This window comes from Miniopterus schreibersii (assembly GCF_964146895.1).
Source record: "Miniopterus schreibersii genome assembly, chromosome: 3".
In the NCBI taxonomy this organism is placed as follows: Eukaryota; Metazoa; Chordata; class Mammalia; order Chiroptera; family Miniopteridae; genus Miniopterus; species Miniopterus schreibersii.
This window is the reverse complement of record NC_138103.1, coordinates 6,729,002-6,746,583: the sequence shown is the minus strand read 5'-3', so window position 1 is coordinate 6,746,583 and position 17,582 is coordinate 6,729,002. Positions and strand designations below refer to the sequence as shown.

The 17,582-nt window shown below is 47.0% G+C and overlaps 1 protein-coding gene across 5 annotated transcripts; it reads left to right on the top strand.

The window, feature by feature from the left end:
* The first annotated feature begins 23 nt into the window (after nt 1–23).
* Nucleotides 24–17,559, top strand: LOC308555369 (phosphorylase b kinase gamma catalytic chain, liver/testis isoform). 5 transcript variants are annotated; one of them, XM_081133603.1, is made up of 11 exons: nt 24–554; nt 1,549–1,719; nt 9,207–9,319; nt 12,387–12,562; nt 12,839–12,893; nt 14,216–14,281; nt 14,365–14,528; nt 16,357–16,447; nt 16,543–16,696; nt 16,768–16,893; nt 16,981–17,559. In XM_081133603.1, exons 2-11 carry the CDS (start codon nt 1,552–1,554, stop codon nt 17,272–17,274), a joined length of 1,407 nt encoding a protein of 468 aa, XP_080989729.1. In that variant the 5' UTR covers nt 24–554; nt 1,549–1,551; the 3' UTR covers nt 17,275–17,559. The 5 variants fall into 5 exon arrangements, with proteins under 5 accessions (XP_080989729.1, XP_080989728.1, XP_080989725.1 ...); XM_081133599.1 differs by lacking the exons at nt 24–554; nt 1,549–1,719 and adding an exon at nt 8,622–8,890; XM_081133600.1 differs by lacking the exons at nt 24–554; nt 1,549–1,719; nt 14,216–14,281 and adding an exon at nt 8,762–8,890.
* Nucleotides 17,560–17,582: the final 23 nt, after the last annotated feature.

The following is a 17,582-nucleotide window of genomic DNA, read 5'->3' as shown; positions in this document are numbered from 1 at the left end:
GGTCTGGTGGAGGGTTGGGTGGGAACTTGGGCATCTTTTTTTCTTTCTCTTGCTCCTGCCAAGATCCTAGTACCTCGTCTCTAACTCAGAATTACATACCTTGGAGGTAAAAATGTCCACCCAGGAAGAGGGAAGGTTTGGCAAATCTGATCTGGTAGGGTGCCTTTCCCTAAAGTTTTAGTTTTCAGACACACTTTTCCTCTCCTCCCTTTTATTCTCTCAGTTCCTGGACTTTTCCCTCAGAGCCCTCTGATGCCTTAGACTTTTCCCTGCTTTTATCTTTCTTGCTCAGGTGCTTTTACTCCTTTTCCAGAAGGCAGGCATCACTACCTTGAGTTGCCCCCATCATTTTCCTCCCTTGCCTCCATCTAGCCAAACTGGTTTGAGTCAGCTACACCCCCATATGAGCTCCTGGGGCTCTTCAGGTGGTGGCTGGCCACCCAGCCCCACCCCTGGGCTTGGCTTGGAGCCCTGAGTCAGCTCCATGTCTACCCAAGCCAAATCAAACCTGAGGCAGAAGCCGAAACTCACAGTACCTCAAGGCCTGTAGCCAGGTAAGAGCCCCTGTTCATTTTACATCTTCTCTGACCTCAACTCCCTGGACCCTCTCCTTGTGTTCTCTCCTTCATGTCTGTATCTGTTTACTTCATCTGAGTTCTTTTCTCATATCCACTTCAGCTATGTGGCACATATTCTTTGCTTATCTTGCCTCTTCTCTTTACCCTTTGTGTCCTGTGTTGTGTTCAGAGAACTGCAAATGGTTTCAGTTTTTCTAGGATGTAGAGGAATGGTTAGAAATGGTGGTTTGGTGTCAAAGCTCAGAGGACCTGAGAAATAGGGGAATGAGCAATGATTAAGTAGGGCATCATGCAGGTTTCTGTGTGGGTTATGAGGTCATTGTTTTGTGTGGCCTGGGTTGAAATGGAGACAAGAGATGGCAAGGAGTCAGCATAGCAAAGGAGGCCCCAGTTTGGGGAGGTAAGGTCTTTCTGATGTTCTGTTTCCTCAACTATAAAGAGAGCTTAGGTGGGTCCTTTTCCCCTCCTTTCTCCCATCCCCAGAATTGTTTTCACATGAAATGACTGTTTTGCTTAAGTAGGAAACAGGGCCTAGGGTGCCATTCTCTGATCTCTCCTTATGATCAGGGGCAGTATCTGAGGAACTTCTGGGGAATTGTAGTGCCCTTTGAAATACAGTTTAAAAATCAGACTTTGATAGTCTCAGATTCCTAGCAGCTGTTGAGATTCTATTTCCTGCTCAGTGTGCACTTGTCATTCTGCTTCTCCCCACTTGTCAAAACAATAATATAGATAATGCTGTGTTCACAGTGGCATGCCTTTAAAGACTCGAAATCTTAGACTGAGGAAAGGATTCCATCCACACATTTCCTCTCTTGGTCTGAATCATTAGAAGAATTCCCCAGTAAGGCAGCATTCTTGAGAGTTGGGCTAGGCCACAAGGACATGATCAAGAGGGGTGGAGTCTGAGCAAGCCAGGCCAAGGGCTCAGTTTTGGGGCTTAAAAGTACCTTGACTATATCGCCCACAGGTGATGGAGGACAAGGAGAATGCAGTGGAGATCTTGGTGAGCAACACGGAAGCTGCTCATTCTCCATCCCCCATTCGCTGCTGCTGGCTCCGCCTCCGCTACTTGGCAGCTACTAGCATTATCTGTGGCTGCTCTTGCCTGGGAGTCATGGCCCTTGTGTTTGCCATCAAGGTGAGGAATGCAGTTCCTATGGGAGCAGGAGGGTGGGTGTAGTAAGGCAGTGGTTTCATATCTATCTACATTGACCAAACAGTTACTAAGTGCCTGTCAGAGCTTGGTGTTGCGCCTTGTGCCAGAAGTAAGAATAAGACATGGTTCCTGTTGTCAGCAGTCCCACAGTCTAATGAAAGAGACAGCTGTGAAAATGGATAATTACTAATGGAATGTAGCTCATTGGTACTATGGTAGAGGAAGCATAGGGTATTCTGGGAGTTGGGGGAGGAGATACAGGGTGGGACAAAAGTAGGTTTCCAGTTGTGGGTATGTGAAACAGTTTATTCCTGTATTATTTATTGTATTAATTTCCACACAACTGTAAACCTACTTTTGTTCCACTGTGTATGTGTGTGATTACGTGTGTGTAGAGTAGAGTAAGCAGCAGGAAAGGCATCCTGGGGAGGTTAGGTGACAGGAAAATAACCTTAAAGGATGAGTGAATTAGGGTGAAAGGCATTCCAGGTAAAGGAAGAAGTGTGTACGAGGGCCTGGACTATTAGTTCAGCATAACTGAAGAAGTGTGTACAAAGGCCTGGACCAGTGAGAAATGGTGAGAGATGAAGCCAGGGGGCCCAGATTCCCAAGGAGTATGGTCTTTATCTTGAAAATACTGGAGAACCATTCAAGGGTTTTTGCAGAGGAGAGAGACATGGTCAGATTTGTGTTTTAGTAAGATCCATTCTCAAGATCTACATAGAGAATTAATTAGAAGAGGGAAAACTGGAGGCAGCTGAACAGTGATCAGAGCAGTCTGTAGGCATCTAGGAGAAGCTATAGGGGTTTTGAGAGGACTTCATCACTTCAAAATACCTAACGGAAACTGCACATATACCTTTTGAAAGGCCACACAGACTAACTTAAACATCATGCTTGAATTTTCTCAGCCCTGGTTATATTTTAACCATTAGAAACTCTTCCTGTTGTCATAAAAATTTCTGGGTTTTATTAGGGTAAAATCATAAAAAGAATTCTTAATAATGAAAAGATGAGGCCCATTGGACTAATGAGAATGGGATGTTATTTGGACATGAGTGAAAAATACTCCAAGATAGCTCACTATATCTTGCCAAGAATTCCAAATTTGGATGAATCTGGGATGAGTAGAAAAAGATAGGGAATAAAAGGATTGAAAAGTATTTTACCATATATGATCTTGTGAGCTAACAATGGTCACCCTGAAAAGTAGGCAGAGCAGAGTGGATAACATTTTGCAGATGAGGCATGAGAAATAGAAACTGGAAAGGACGGTAGAGGATTTGGGTGTGAGGTTTTGAGCTATGACAAGGATGGAGGATTGGAGTGGGGCAGTGGGCACGTTGGGACAGAATCAGGGGGAGAACCTAACCAAAAACCTGCCCCCACAGGCGGAAGAGCGGCATAAGGCAGGCCACTCCGAGGAAGCAGTGCACTGGGGGACCCGGGCCCGGAGGTTCATCCTGGCCAGCTTTGCTCTCTGGCTTGCCGTCCTCGTTCTGTGCCCCCTACTTCTGTGGCTGCTCTCTTACGCCATCGCCCAAGCTGAGTGACCATGGGTGGCCTCTGCTGAGAGCTGAGACCTGGATCCTTCCTGGCTGGAGGACGGTGCCTCTCTCAAAGGGCTTTGGAAGAGGTCTTCCAGCCCTTTATAAAAGGAAACGGCAACTGAGACTGATGAGGGGAGGCCAGCCTGCTCTGTTCTTTCAGTGTTCATCATTCCCTGTTCCCCCCAATTTACCCCATCCTTGGGCCCTCTACCCAGAGGTGGGGTTGAAGACCAGGCCTGCTTTTATTAGAATTTGTTTTGTAATAAAAACCTTTTTTAGTGGTGAAATGCTGCTCCTGTCTACTTGTTCTTCCCCTGCTTTTCTCTGGAACCTTGGTGAGAGCCAGAGTGGACAGGACTGATGGCAGACATCTGCATCTCCCCTTACCTAGTTGCTCCATGAGAAGATCTTTTCTTCTTCTTCTGGAAGTGTCCCTTCTTGGAAAGACCTCAGCTTCTTCCTTACACATGAAGGGAGACCCAGGGGCCAGAGAGCAAAGAGTAGTAGCACCAGCTACTATTTATTGAATGCTTGATATATTCCAGGCCGTGTTCTAAACACTTTATATATCTTAACTTCTTCAGTTCTCACAGTCACTCAATAGTAGGTAACACTGCTCGTTTTATAGTTGAGGAAACAGGTACAGATTATAAGGTTACACAGCTAGTAAGTGGCAGAGCTGGGATTGAACCCAGACAGTTTGGCTCCGGAGTTGAGAGAGCAGTAAAAGGATTGGATACAGCAAGCATGTATATGGAGATTTCTATGATTATAATGAATTTTCATATCCTTTATCTTGGGCTTAATATTTTAAACATTTTTAAAATGAGATATATCACATATACAGGAAAATATCCAAAACAAATAAACAGCTAAATAAATTAACACAAAGCAAACATCTGAAAAACTACCATTCAATCAAGAAATGAACATTGCCAACACTCCAGAGCCTCCCTTATAATCCCTTCTAATCACTACTACTTCCTTTCTTCCCACAGGTAACTATCATTCTGACTTCAAACAATTTAGTTTTGCCTGCATTTGAACACTATATAAATGGATTCATATGTATTTTTTTTATCCTTACCAGAGGATATGTTTATTGATTTTAGGAGGGGGGAGAGAGAAACAGAAACATCGATGTGAGAGAGAAACATCAATTGGTTGTCTCCCATACGTGCCCTGACGGGGGATCAAACGTGCAACCTAAGCATGTGCCCTGACTTGGAATTGAACCCACGACCCTTTGGTGCACAGGACAGTGCTCCAACCAAAGGAGCCACCTGGCCAAAACTCATATGTATTCTTTCTTTGTCTGGCTGCTTAATGTTGGTTATGAGATTATCAGTCTGGTATAGCTATAGTTTTCATTACTGTATAGTATTCCATTACATGAATATGCTGCAATTTATCCATTTTATGTTGGTGGATTTGGGGGATGTTTCCAGTTCGGGGATATTATGAATCATTCTGCTGTGGATATTCTTGTACATGTCTCTTGGAGTGCATATGCCCTGTGAGTGGAATTGTTGGGTTATTTCACCATAATCCAGAGATCAGCAGAGCACCTAAAAGAATTAGAAAGTACACATGGAAGGGTGATTAAAGGGGAAAACGAGGCACATAATAGTTGTCTTCAGTGTTTCTAAGTGCTCCAGGAAGGAAAAAGTGAAGAGAATCCATTGTTGGTCCCAGAGTTTAGAATCACAACAATGGGTAGAAGCCGTACATAGGGCAGTGGTTCTCAACCTGTCTTCAACAATGGAGCCACGTGGGGAGCCTTAAAAAGTACTTATGCCTGAGCTTTACCTATAGAGATTCTAATTTAATTGGTGTGAGGTGCTGCCTGGTCTTCAGGATAACACATTCCAGAGAGATTTTTACAGAAACTTTCTTTTAAAGCTAATATTTGATTAATCAGCAGCTTCGGTTTACTAGAAAAAAAATGTCACTCCCCCAAACTGATTAAATGAGGTCTTGCTAATTTCTAATTCTATTTTGAAAAAAGTTCAAACCTCAGAACAATAAAAGAATAGTACAATGAGCTCGTGTACTCTTCAGCTAGATTTATAATTTTTAATATTTCTCCACATTTACTATATGTCTTTCTAAATATACATACTGTTATTACTGAACCATTTGAGGCTAAATTGAAGGCCCATCATTCCTAAATACTTCATGATCTATCTCCTAAGAACAAGGATATTTTCTCACATGACTAGGGAACAATTATGTAATCCACAAAAGGTATATCAATAAAAGAGTCTCTTCTAATATATAGTCCATATTCAAATTTGCCAGTTGTCCCAGTGACATCCTTTATAGCAATTTATTTTATGTTTTAAGGTCCTGTGTGGGAACACATTGCATTCAATTGTATCTCTTTAGTCTCCTTCAATTTTTTTTAATATATATATTTTAAAATATGTATTGATTTCAGAGAGAGGAAGGGAGAGGGAGAGATAGAAACATAAACGATGAGAGAGTCATTGATCGGCTGCCTCCTGCACGGCCCCATTGGGGATCGAGCCCACAACCCAGGCATGTGCCCTGATGGGGAATCGAACCATGACCTCCTGGTTCATAGGTCGATGCTTAACCACTGAGCCATGCTGGCTGGGGACCATCCTTCAATTTTTGTCTTTCATGATGTTTTTGAGGTCAGGACAGTTTGTAGAATGCCCTCAATTTGGGTTCTTATGATTGGATTCAGGTTAGAAATACTATGTAATGTCAGTGTGTCCTCAGAACATCACATCAAGAGGCATGTGATGTCAATTTACTCTCTTATTGGTGCTGATAATATTGACAACTGGGTTAAGGTAGTGTCTGTCAGACTTCTGCAAGGTAAAGATACCTTTTATTCTTAGTAATTAAAAACTAATCTGTATGCCTGGCCAGTGTGGCTCAGTAGTTGAGCACTGACCTATGATAGAGGAGATCACAGTTTGATTCCCAGTAGGGAGTGTGCAGGAGGCAGCCACTCAATGATTCATCATTGAATTTTTTATCTCTCTCCCTCTCCCTTGCTCTCTCTAAAATCAATAAAGACATATATATTTTTTAAAACTAATCTGTACAAATACCCTGTTCCCCAGCAAATTTTCACCAATAATTTTAATGCCCAGTTCCCCAAGACAATTATGAGGCTTACAAAATGTTGATATTTTAAGTTTATCGTTCTACACTTATTATTTGGCATTCTACTATGAAGAATGTCCTTTCTCCATAATTTATTTACAATTTTTAGTGTCAGTGTGGTCTCAGATTGTTCTTTAGTTCAATTTATTACATCCTTTACTGTCATCCTTCTTAAAATGTTTTGTTGAGGTATAATTTACATACAGTAAAGTATACAGATCTTTAAGTGTGCAGCTTGATGAATGTTTTGATACAAACACACCTGTGTAATTGCCACCTAGGTGAATAGACCATTTCTAACACACTAGCTATGCTCATTCTACTGGGATGTTACTGCTTCTAGGCCCTTTCAGAGGTTAGAGCTAGAAAATACCTAATTTTATGTATTTTAAATCTATCTTTAAAACCACATCTCTGATTTAAATCAATCATAAGGTTCTTTCTCTCCCCATTCTTTTGTTGTTGTTAATCCTCACCTGAGGATATTTTTTCCATTGATTTTTAGAGTGGAAGGAAGAGAAAGAAACATCGATGGGAGAGGGTAATACCAATCAGCTGCCTCTTGCACGACTCCCCCCTTCCCCCCCAGCCAGATTGAGCCTGAAACCCAGGTTGGTGCCCTGGCCTGGAATCAAACCAGCAACCCGTTGATGCACAGGCCAATGCCCAACCGAGCCACACCGGCCAAGGCTCTCGTTTCCCCATTCTAAATTCCATATTCCCACAATAAGAACCTTGGCTGCCAAATGTTTATTCACTTGCTCAATTTTAGAATAATTATCCCATTATACTACCAAATAAGCCTACTAAGTAAAGTTCAAAATTTCTTTGCAATTATTTTGTCTTTATTTTTAGAGTATGTTTATTAAAGCTGAGGACAGTGAAACAAGGAAGGGCTTAGGGCAGAGGCACAAGGAGCGACTAGGCGGGGCTGCTTTGGTGCTCTAGAAATGTTATGGGAAAGAAGTGAGCCAAGGCGGGACTGCTGTTAGCTCAGTGGAGAGTCAGCCATGGAGACAGGTTCAGGGGTTAGCCTGGGAGGAGCTCCCCACTGTTTCCCTGGTTGCAAGTCTCATGGGGCCCCATAGAGTTTAGGAGATACACACCTGTGGGGGAAGAAGAGGGGAAGAGAAAGGTGGGGCATGCTCCTGGGAGGGAGTGTGCGCCTATTTTGTCTTTAGATTGATGGTATAGTCAAAGTACTCTGTTAAAAAGTTACTTGGACTTGTTACATGGTTGTGATCCCAAAGTGACATTTCTAAGATAGCTGTTAGGTTATATGAATTCATTCTGTGCCTCTTTCATTGGAAAACAACTTCCACAAGGGTAGGGAATTTTTTTTCATTGCTATTAGCCTAGCGCTGCGATTTTCAGCCAGTGTGCCACAAGAATTTTTAAAACATGCAATACCTGACTATTTAGTCAGGGCCACTGACCTCTTTTCTTTCCCTTAGATTGTCAAAAAATGACAACAGCCAACACAACAATAGCCAGCCAGTGTGAATGAATCAAAATTATACGTATTTTTTGTCAGATCGACAAAAATTATAACCTATTTTTTGGTATGCCGCAGAATTTTAGTAATGAATTTGTGTGCCATGAGATGGAAAGGTTGAAAACTTCTGGTCTAGCGCATAGACGCACAAGTATTTGATGAATGAGTAAGTGAATGCCAAGGTTGCGGTGCAGAGGAGGGTTAGGAAGCAAGTCGCCCCCGGCAGAATCTCACAACCTGGTAGGCTTAGAACAGAGTGCGAGACTCCCCAAGGCTTTGGGGGGAGGAAGGGAGGTTGGGAAAACGTATAACCCCCAGCTGGTGAGCACTAGGGCTTTAGAAGTATTCAAGAGTCAGAGTAGTGACAGGACCAGACAGCCTCTCCTTGCTGACAAACCGTGGCAGGTGGCACCGGGTGGCTACGCTGGAGTAAAGCTCCGTGCTGCTCGAGTTTTCACGGCCGGAGCCTGCCTCAGGCGCGGCCGCTAGTACAGAGCCAAACGCAGACGGGGACGCGGGGCGGAGGCCGAGCGGGCCGCGCCGAGGCCGGAGTCGAGGTGAGCAAGTCGCGCACGGCCGCCCGGAGGCCCTGCTTCCCAGTAAACGCGGCTTCCGGGTGGCGGCCTGGCCCCGCGGCTGATCAACAAGGCCCGCCCTCTCCTGGCCCAGCAGGCCCGGCGCGCTGATTGGCTACATTTGAAGCCCCCTTAGCGTCGCAGCCTTAAGTGACTCCACGCTCCAACGGCCGCTCCGGCCTGCGGCCTCTCGGCTGCCTATTAGACACGCGGTTTCCAATCCGAAGGGTTTTTGAACCTCAGTCTCCAGGCGGCGCTGGCTATTGGCGGGCAGGACGGGGGCGGGGCCGGAGGTGGTTGCCGGCACCGCCCGGGGTAAGGTAGGGGCTGGAGGCGAACCCCGCGACGGAGCGGCCTCCGGTGGTCCCCGGCTTCATTCTCCGCCCCCGCGGGTGAGCCTGCGCGAGACCCCGCGCCCCCTCGCAGCGCCGGGCCAAGTGCGCCTGCGCAGCAACAGCCGCCCGCCCTAGTACCCTTCCCTTATTCTCCAAGCCTTTCCCTCCCCCTCCCCCGCCCCCTCCCAGCCCTGCCAACCCTCCGGCCCTTTAGGCCCTTCTGCTGGGCCTCCCCAGTCCCGATCCTTCCCCAGCCCCGTCCCCGCTCCCCAAGATCCTGGCGCCCCAGCCGCAAGGACTGGGCCTCCGCGAGCCGCGATGTGCGTCCTCTCAGAGCCTGTGGGCCTCCCTGCCCTCCGTTTCCTCCACGCAGGCCCCCACCTCCGTCAGAATGACGCTGGACGTGGGACCCGAGGACGAGCTGCCCGACTGGGCTGCGGCCAAGGAGTTTTACCAGAAGTACGACCCTAAGGACGTCATTGGCAGGTGAGACCACGGCCAGGAAAACGGAGGTCCAGAGAGGTCGGGTCCTAGCTGGGATACACAGTTCCATCTAAGGGCTGGATAGTTCTAAATGGGATAGGTCAGTGGTTAGTTTGGTGACTAGGCTCTTATTCTGAGTCAACCCCCATTTTCTCACAAATTCATTTATGTGTTCAAACATAGTTGAATTACCTACTGTGTGCCAGGCACAAAGCTAAACGGGGAGGGAAGGAGAGCTGCTTATGCCCCCAAGGTACTCCAAGTGAAGTAACTGAAAGAGACACTTGAACATTCAAAAAGTGTCAGGCTGTGCAAAAAGTGCTGTGGGGTCTCAGAAAACCACAGCTTCCCAGAAGAGGTGATATTTAGGTTTTGGAGGATGAGTAGTTCAGCATGCAGAGAACAGAAGGAAGGCCTCTATGTAGAGGCAGTGGCAGATAGATATTCATCAAAGGCTCCCTAAGCATGTACAGTGTGCGGGGTGCACTGTGGCAGGCGCTGGGGATACAAGACCCACAAGGTTTCTATTCTGGAGATTATATTCCAGTTGTAGAGACAGACCACATAAACAAAAACAAGATAAAGATCAGCCGTGCTATGGAGAAAATAACTAGGGTGATGGAACGAGAGAAATGAATGGAGCTGAGACTTAAGATGAGAATGAACAGGGCTTTCTATGCCTCAGTTTCTCCATTGTGAATTGGGAATAAAAGTATCCTACCTTGTAGGTTGATGTGAGATGAAAAGAGTTAATATGATACTCTGAGAACACTTCCAGGCACTTGGTAAGTGCTCAGTACAGGTGTGTTAATTGCAGCTTATATCATTCTGTCTCTTCTGTAGAGAGTGGAGGAGGGGGCAGGAATGGAAGCATAGAGACCAGTTATGAAACTATTGCTTCATTCAGGCTAGCGATGGTGATGGGTTAAGACTAGAGTGGGGGGTGGCAGAGATGGAGAGAAGTGGATAGATTTAGGAGATGACCTGATACAGTTTCCTGAAGGATTGCATATGACCATGAAGGAAAAAGAGAAGAAAATAAGAGTAACCTCTAAGGTTTGGATTTGAGCGCTTGAGTACCATTTATTGAAACAGAGAAGATGGGAGGATCAGGCTGTGGGGATGGGTGAGCAAGTCAAGAGTTCCATTTTGAAAATGTTGAATTTGAGATATGCAACTGGAGCTGTCAAGTGTGTCTGTGAGTCTCAAATTCAAGGGAGAGATCTAAAGCTATAAATTTGGGAAGCAACAGTGTATAGATAGTAGTTGGTGAGAGAATATAGACAGAGAAATGAAAGGGGCCTGGGCTCTGGCCCTGGGGCGTATTATGAAGGGTTAGAGGAGGAACCAGCAAGGGAGACCAAGGAGATGCCATCTGTGAGTTACAAAGAAAAACAGGAAGAATGTGCTTCTGCAAGGTTGGCGTGGTCTGTGACAAATGCTGCTGAGGCCAGGAAAGCGTATGGGTGTGTGTCCATTAGATTTGTTCAGACTTTTTAGCTATCGCATGGAGATGTCAACAGACCATTGGAAGCAGGAATTCTGGAGAGAAATAATGAAGGCATATAACAGGAATCATTTACACATGGTTGGTATTAAAAGCCCCTGGGACTGAATGTAGGTCTCCAGGGGAGAATATTGGGAAAAGAAGAGAGCTGAGATCCAAGTCCAGAGGAGCAGGATTTTAGGATCAGATGAGGGAGGAGTCACAGAGGCTAGGAAGAACCCTCAGGGAAGAATGGTGGTTCTACTGCAAAGGGGGACAGAAAGGCAGTTTGGGAAAAGGCAGATCAGAAGGTAGTGGCCTTATCATCTCATTCCGAGATTACTGTGTGGCATCATCCCTTGCCTCCTCTATTTTCCCTTGTTTTTCCTGCACAGTAAACCTGTACACTTACACTGAATTATTTTTCCCAGAGTACCAGTTTCTTCATGTATAAAGGCGTGAAGTTTTAAAATAATTACAATAGGCCTCAAACTCAGATGCATTTAGTGGTTGAATACAAAATAAAACTGTGAGGTGGCTGAGAGTAAGACAGTGGGAAATGATGAGCATTGTGGCAGCTGGAGGGTTCTTTTCCAATCTAAGATATGTGAATTCAGATTTGTAAAGAACATTGCACTGACCAAAGCATAATTCAGCTGTGGGCTGTGTTTAGCCAGAGGTTCAATAGTTTGCACCCTTTGATTGAACTAGAGATGTGGGTGACAGGCATTCCAAGCAAAGGGAGTTACATAAGGTCAAGGAGGCCATGAAAACAGAGCAGGAAGGTTACATGAAGGGCAGCCTGGGAACCAGCATAGGAAATGTAGTGTGATCCTGGAAAGATTTGCACTTTAGCCTGAAGTATTGTAGGGTCGTATGGAGTTGGTAACAGAGCCCAAGCGAGGACATCTCTATCTAGGACTTTCTCTTTACAATGCCCAATGGGCTTTCCTGTCTCTACCTCATTAATGTCTTTCAACATCCCTTCAAGATATTTTTGGCTACATTTCAGAGCTGAGAGGCAGAAGTTCAGAGACCTTATGTCAGTGGGTCCCTTGGAGATTAATTAGTGGCAAATTTGGGGCCCAAACCACGATCTCCTAATTCTCAACTTGTTCTTCTAGTCAGTTGCCCAATATTTATTTGGAACCTCCTGTACTTGAGCTAATGTAGGGGAACTTTGAGATTTGGATGGGGTAATCAGGAAGTATGAGTAAAATTTGGAGGGAGCCTTAGAACATTTCTTCTCACTTTTCCTCATGGGGTTTCAGGGCAAGGGTGCAGGTTCTGGGGCTCACTGTAGAAAGGACTGGCCTGGGCTCACCCATGGAGGGCATGGATTGGAAACCACGTAGCCGTGCCTGCCTTCCCTGTGAGCTTTGTGTTGCACCTTGGTGGGTACCCAGGTTGCTTGCTGAGGTTACCGTGAAGCCATTGTAGGCCAGGACGAACTCCTTGGGAGGTTGCCTTGTCCAGATGGGTCTTCAGAGTCTGATGCATTGTATATGAGGATGCCAAGGCTCTACTCTGCTTGGAATCGAGAGAACAGGAGGCCCTGACTCCTGTGTTGTCTGACTCTGGCAGAGGAGTGAGCTCTGTGGTCCGCCGTTGTGTTCATCGAGCTACTGGCCATGAGTTTGCAGTGAAAATCATGGAGGTGACAGCTGAGCGACTGAGTCCTGAGCAGTTGGAGGAGGTGCGAGAAGCCACGCGGCGAGAGACACACATCCTTCGCCAGGTCGCTGGCCACCCCCACATCAGTGAGGCTGCATTCCCAGCTCCTGTTAGAGGACAACCACCTCCTGCTGGCCCTGCCCATAGCCCATCCCCCAACACTGCCTCTACCCCTCTACTCCCTTCCTCTTGGCTCTGCTCCACCTCAAAGTGTGGCCAGCCTTTGGGTCCTCCCTGCTGCCTCCTTTGGTTCTCCTTCCTTCCCAGTAACAGTGTACTGTTGCCTCAGGGTGGAAAGTCCCTTTAATATGCATCCACTCCTTTCCATCTCTGTCTCTCTGCCTTTCTGCCTCTTTCCCCAGTCACTCTCATCGATTCCTACGAGTCTTCTAGCTTCATGTTCCTGGTGTTTGACCTGTGAGTATCTCCCTACCCCCATCTGAGAAGCCTCCTCACCTCCATGCATAGCCCCAGCCTTACAGCACCGTAGGCTGAAGACCACTCTGCTCACACCTCCCTCTGTTCCCGCTAGGGCCTGCCTAGCAGTCCATGGCCCTGGCCCCTTTCCTGGGTACCCTGATTGAGGCAAGCTCTTCAAAGAGTAATAGTGACCAGAGACAGAGGGTCTTCAAGACCCAAGTTCCCAGCTATCTTAGTCCCCCATGGTTATAAGGTTAGCAGGGAAGAAAGGGCTGATTTGAGTGTCTGTCTAGGAGCTGACCACTTAGAAAACAGATTTTTGCTCACCAGTCTCTCACTGTTTAATACCCTATGCTGGTGTCTGTCTCTGCTCATCAATTCTTTTTCTTGTCAATGTGAATCTGAATGTCACATACTATACAATATAATGCAAACCAGTTGCAAAGGTACTTCAAAAGAGAATGGTTTGAACACCAAATATTTAAGAGAGACCCTTGGAAAAAATTGTTTTCATACAGAAATGACCCTCTGCACAAGTCCGAGGGGAGGCAGGAAGTGTCCATTTTATTTACCCATCATGCAACTTTGCCCAACAATGATACTTCCTAAAACGATACCTGATGTGTTTTTTATATTTTAATGATTGACAGAATTGCAATTATAACCTCACTCTTTAAAGAGAAGACAAAATAAGCAAAAATAAAGTCCTATACAACTTTTTTGCCACTATTGAGATTTTGGTCAGTGGTATAAATAGATTCACTCTATTTTTTTATTTTTTTGTTATCCTCACCTGAGGATATTTTTTCCATTGCTTTTCAGAGAGAGTGGAAGGGGGAGAAACATTGATGTGAGAGAGACAGACACATTGACTGGTTGCCTCTTGCACGTGCCCTGACCGGGGGTGGGGAGCGAACCTGCAATCCAGGTACATGTCCTTGACCAGGAATTGAAACCGCAACCTTTGGTGCATGGGCCTACGCTCTAACCACTAAGCAATACCGGCCAGTGCTAAATAGATTCACTGTAAAAGGCCTTTTTGAGTATCAGATAACAAGGTCCTGCAAATTATTGGCACAAGAAGGCACTCATTCTTGCTAAAATAGCCTCCTCAGGCACAATGCAGATATTTTAACTGCCAATCCACTGGGCCAAACTGCCCCTGGCATTCCTCTCACTCTTGGGAGTGCTCTGTCTTGAGACCCTTTAGTTTGTTTACAGAGGGATCTCTCTTTACTGGCCTGTTCTGTGAGCCCTGGCTTATTTTCCCAGCCCTCATTGTGAGGTGCACCTACCTCCCTTCCACTCCTATCCCTTAGGATGCGGAAGGGAGAGCTGTTTGACTATCTCACAGAGAAGGTGGCCCTCTCTGAAAAGGAAACCAGGTAATGGCTGAGCCTGCAGCCCCTGGGGTGAGCAGGGAGTGGGGTGGGGCAAGGAGAAACAGAGGAGACTGCCCCTCCCCCAGGTCCATCATGAGGTCTCTGCTGGAAGCAGTGAGATTTCTCCATGCCAACAACATTGTGCACCGAGATCTGAAGCCCGAGAATATTCTCCTAGATGACAATATGCAGATCCGACTTTCAGATTTTGGATTCTCCTGCCACTTGGAACCTGGCGAGAAGCTTCGAGGTGAGGGGGCCTGGTGCCCTAAGAGGCTTGAGAGGGAAGGACACCCAGACCTGAGGCTTGTTGGCTGGGTCTGAGAACCGAGTCCCAGGTACCAAGCAAACGGAAGTCAGTAAACACTTGCCAAGTACCCTCTGGGTGCAAAGCCTTGTGTGCAGCTCAGAATGAGTTTCCTGGCCTGGGGAGGGTGGAGACAGGCAAGTGAGCAGGTAAGTAGCACACAGCAGGGGCTGGAAGCCTTAAGGGGGCAGAGCAAGGACACAGGAGCACCTGATTTAGCTGGTGGGGCCTGCAGAGCAGGCGCTTGGAGCTGGGCCTTGGGAGGCTGGGCTTGTCCCAGGAGGGGAAAAAGGAGAGGGGGATATAGCAGGACTCAGCTGCACATTTGAGGTCTGGCAGTGTGCAGCTTGGGTGCTATGAGAAACCTGGTACTCTGGGACTCAGGCTCACCCAGTGTCAATACATTTGCTGTGACAGAAATAATCCTGGTGCAAATGGAAAACTGAATAAAGCTCAACTGCAAGATTCCTCAGAGCTTTTAATATGCTACTTTCCCTCAATGGTTTTGCACTGAATTTAATAGCTAACATTTGCTGGGCACTTACTGTGAGCTAGGCTCCATGCTGAGTCTTTACATGGCTTATTTCTCTAAATTCTCTCAACTTTTATTAAAAATGTTTAATGTAGACATTATTGCAGGTGTCCCCTTTTTCCCCCCTCAACAACTCTTTTAGATAGCATTTGTGTCTCCATTTTATAGATGTGTTGTGACTTGCCTGAGGTCCTGTAGCTGGGATTTGAACTGGGGCAGTCTGACTCAAACTCCTCTTGATCTGTGGACTTCCATGTCTTCCATGTTGTGCTTTGTTTCCCTTTGGGCTTCCACATATACTTTTCCCCATTTTGGAATCACCTTCGCCCTCACCCACTTCATCCTGTCCCCTGGCTTGGGCAATTCAGGTTTCACTTGCAGGTTCTTGGTCAGGTGAGAACCCTTGCTTTTTGTTCTTCACCCCCTTCGTGGCATCCTTCTTACTCCAGTATTTCTCATTTGCTTTCTGGTAGACATCGAGTTTGGTAAGAGTACATCTAATTCACCAGTGTGTCCAGTGTGGTGCTTGGGACATGGTTGGCAATTTACTTGGTTTAGGAATGAATTTCCCGAGAGTCATTTTCATTTTATGCCTGTTAAGGTCTCCTGGAAGTGCGCTATGGAATACAGTTTGGAAATTTCTGGGATGTTAGAATTGGTGCCTGAAGTGGTAGGAACTAAAAATATAGGTTTGGATCAAGTCATGGAGGGCTCTGTGCTATAAGAGTACACTTGATCCTGAGGCCATAATGGGGAGCTAGGGAAGAGTTAAAACAAGGGACCTACCCAAGAAATCCCATACTTGCGCTCATTCCCCTTGGTTTGCGTAGTAGTTCTACTAACCAGAGTAGGGATCATAGGAAGAGATTTGGGCAGAAAGGAATGCAGAAAAGTTTTGCTTTTCTTGTGTTATGTATGTAAAAATGTGATAACATGTTGTGTGAGGAGTGGGTAGGTTGGTTTGCCAGAGTGTTGGAGGCAGGTGATAGTTGGGTAGGACCTTGAAGTCAATCAAAAAATCAGGTTTTTTCTGATTTTGCCCAAGGCCACCAAGAGCCTTGGTGGGTATCTGAGTTTTCAGCAGGGTCAGGATCTAGTACTAAGACTCAGCAGAGGCAGGCAGGAGCAGAACGGGAACACTTGTGGCCCTGGCAGTGTTGAGGCTCCAGCAGAGGGCTGGTGTTAAGGGCCCATGGGGGGGCTGGTGGCATCCCATCAATCTCAGCCCTCTCTTCCCAGAGTTGTGTGGGACCCCAGGATATCTAGCACCAGAGATCCTTAAATGCTCCATGGATGAAACCCACCCAGGCTATGGCAAGGAGGTCGACCTGTGAGTTTCCAGTATCCCCCGTCTTCTTCCTGTGTACTGTCCTTCAATACATTTGCCCAGCACCTAGTCCTGCCTGACTTTGGTCTCTTTCCCAGCTGGGCCTGTGGGGTGATCTTGTTCACACTCCTGGCTGGCTCACCACCATTTTGGCACCGGCGTCAGATCCTGATGTTGCGCATGATCATGGAAGGCCAGTACCAGTTTAATTCACCCGAGTGGGATGACCGTTCAAACACCGTTAAAGACCTGGTGAGCTGGGGCAATGAGGGTGCAAGGTGGGAGGCCGAGGAGCTGCTCCTCATACTCTGGAGTTCCCCTAGATTTCAAGGCTGCTGCAGGTGGATCCTGAGGAGCGCTTGACAGCTGAGCAAGCCCTACAGCACCCCTTCTTTGAGCGCTGTGAAGGCAGCAAACCCTGGAACCTCACCCCCCGACAGCGGTTCCGGGTAAGCCTGAGAGTGTCAGGTCTGGGCCTGTTCCTCTGTCCCATGTGGTGATGCTACACTGGAACTAACTCCCCTCCCCCTTCCCAGGTGGCAGTGTGGACAGTGTTGGCTGCCGGACGAGTGGCCTTAAGCATCCACCATGCACGGCCACTGACCAAGAGTGCACTATTAAGGGACCCCTACGCACTGCGGCCAGTGCGGCGTCTCATCGACAGCTGTGCCTTCCGGCTCTATGGGCACTGGGTGAAGAAGGGCGAGCAGCAGAACCGGGCGGCCCTCTTCCAACACCGGCCCCCTGGGCCTTTTCCCATCGTGGGCCCTGAAGAGGAGGGGGACTCTGCTGCTGTCACTGAGGATGAGGCCATGATGGCGCTGGGCTAGCACCTCAGCCCTGGGGAATCCCAGAATGCAGGACTCTCCATAAGGAGGATTTTAATCATTCCAGCCCCTCTGGGCTCTGGGCTCTGGCCTCAGGCCCCACTGCCTGGCCAGGTCCACCACTCAATATACTATCATAAGGACCATCCCTGAATACCTCCTCCGCTGGCCAGGGCTTTGAGATCAGAGCTGAGGTGGAAGGGAGCCACTCAGAATGCCATGCCTGGCTCTGTCAGTGCTGCCTGTTCTGTGTATGCAATAAAACCTGCACACCAGGGAGAGCCAGTGCCCTATGTCTGGTGTTAAACTTT

Coding starts and splice junctions, on each gene's coding strand:
- LOC308555369 (XM_081133603.1), top strand. CDS start 1,552: ATGGAGGACAAGGAGAATGCAGTGGAGATCTTGGTGAGCAACACGGAA. Junction 12,894..14,215: donor ATGTTCCTGGTGTTTGACCT/GTGAGTATCTCC, acceptor CCTATCCCTTAG/GATGCGGAAGGGAGAGCTGT. Junction 14,529..16,356: donor ACCTGGCGAGAAGCTTCGAG/GTGAGGGGGCCT, acceptor CTCTCTTCCCAG/AGTTGTGTGGGACCCCAGGA.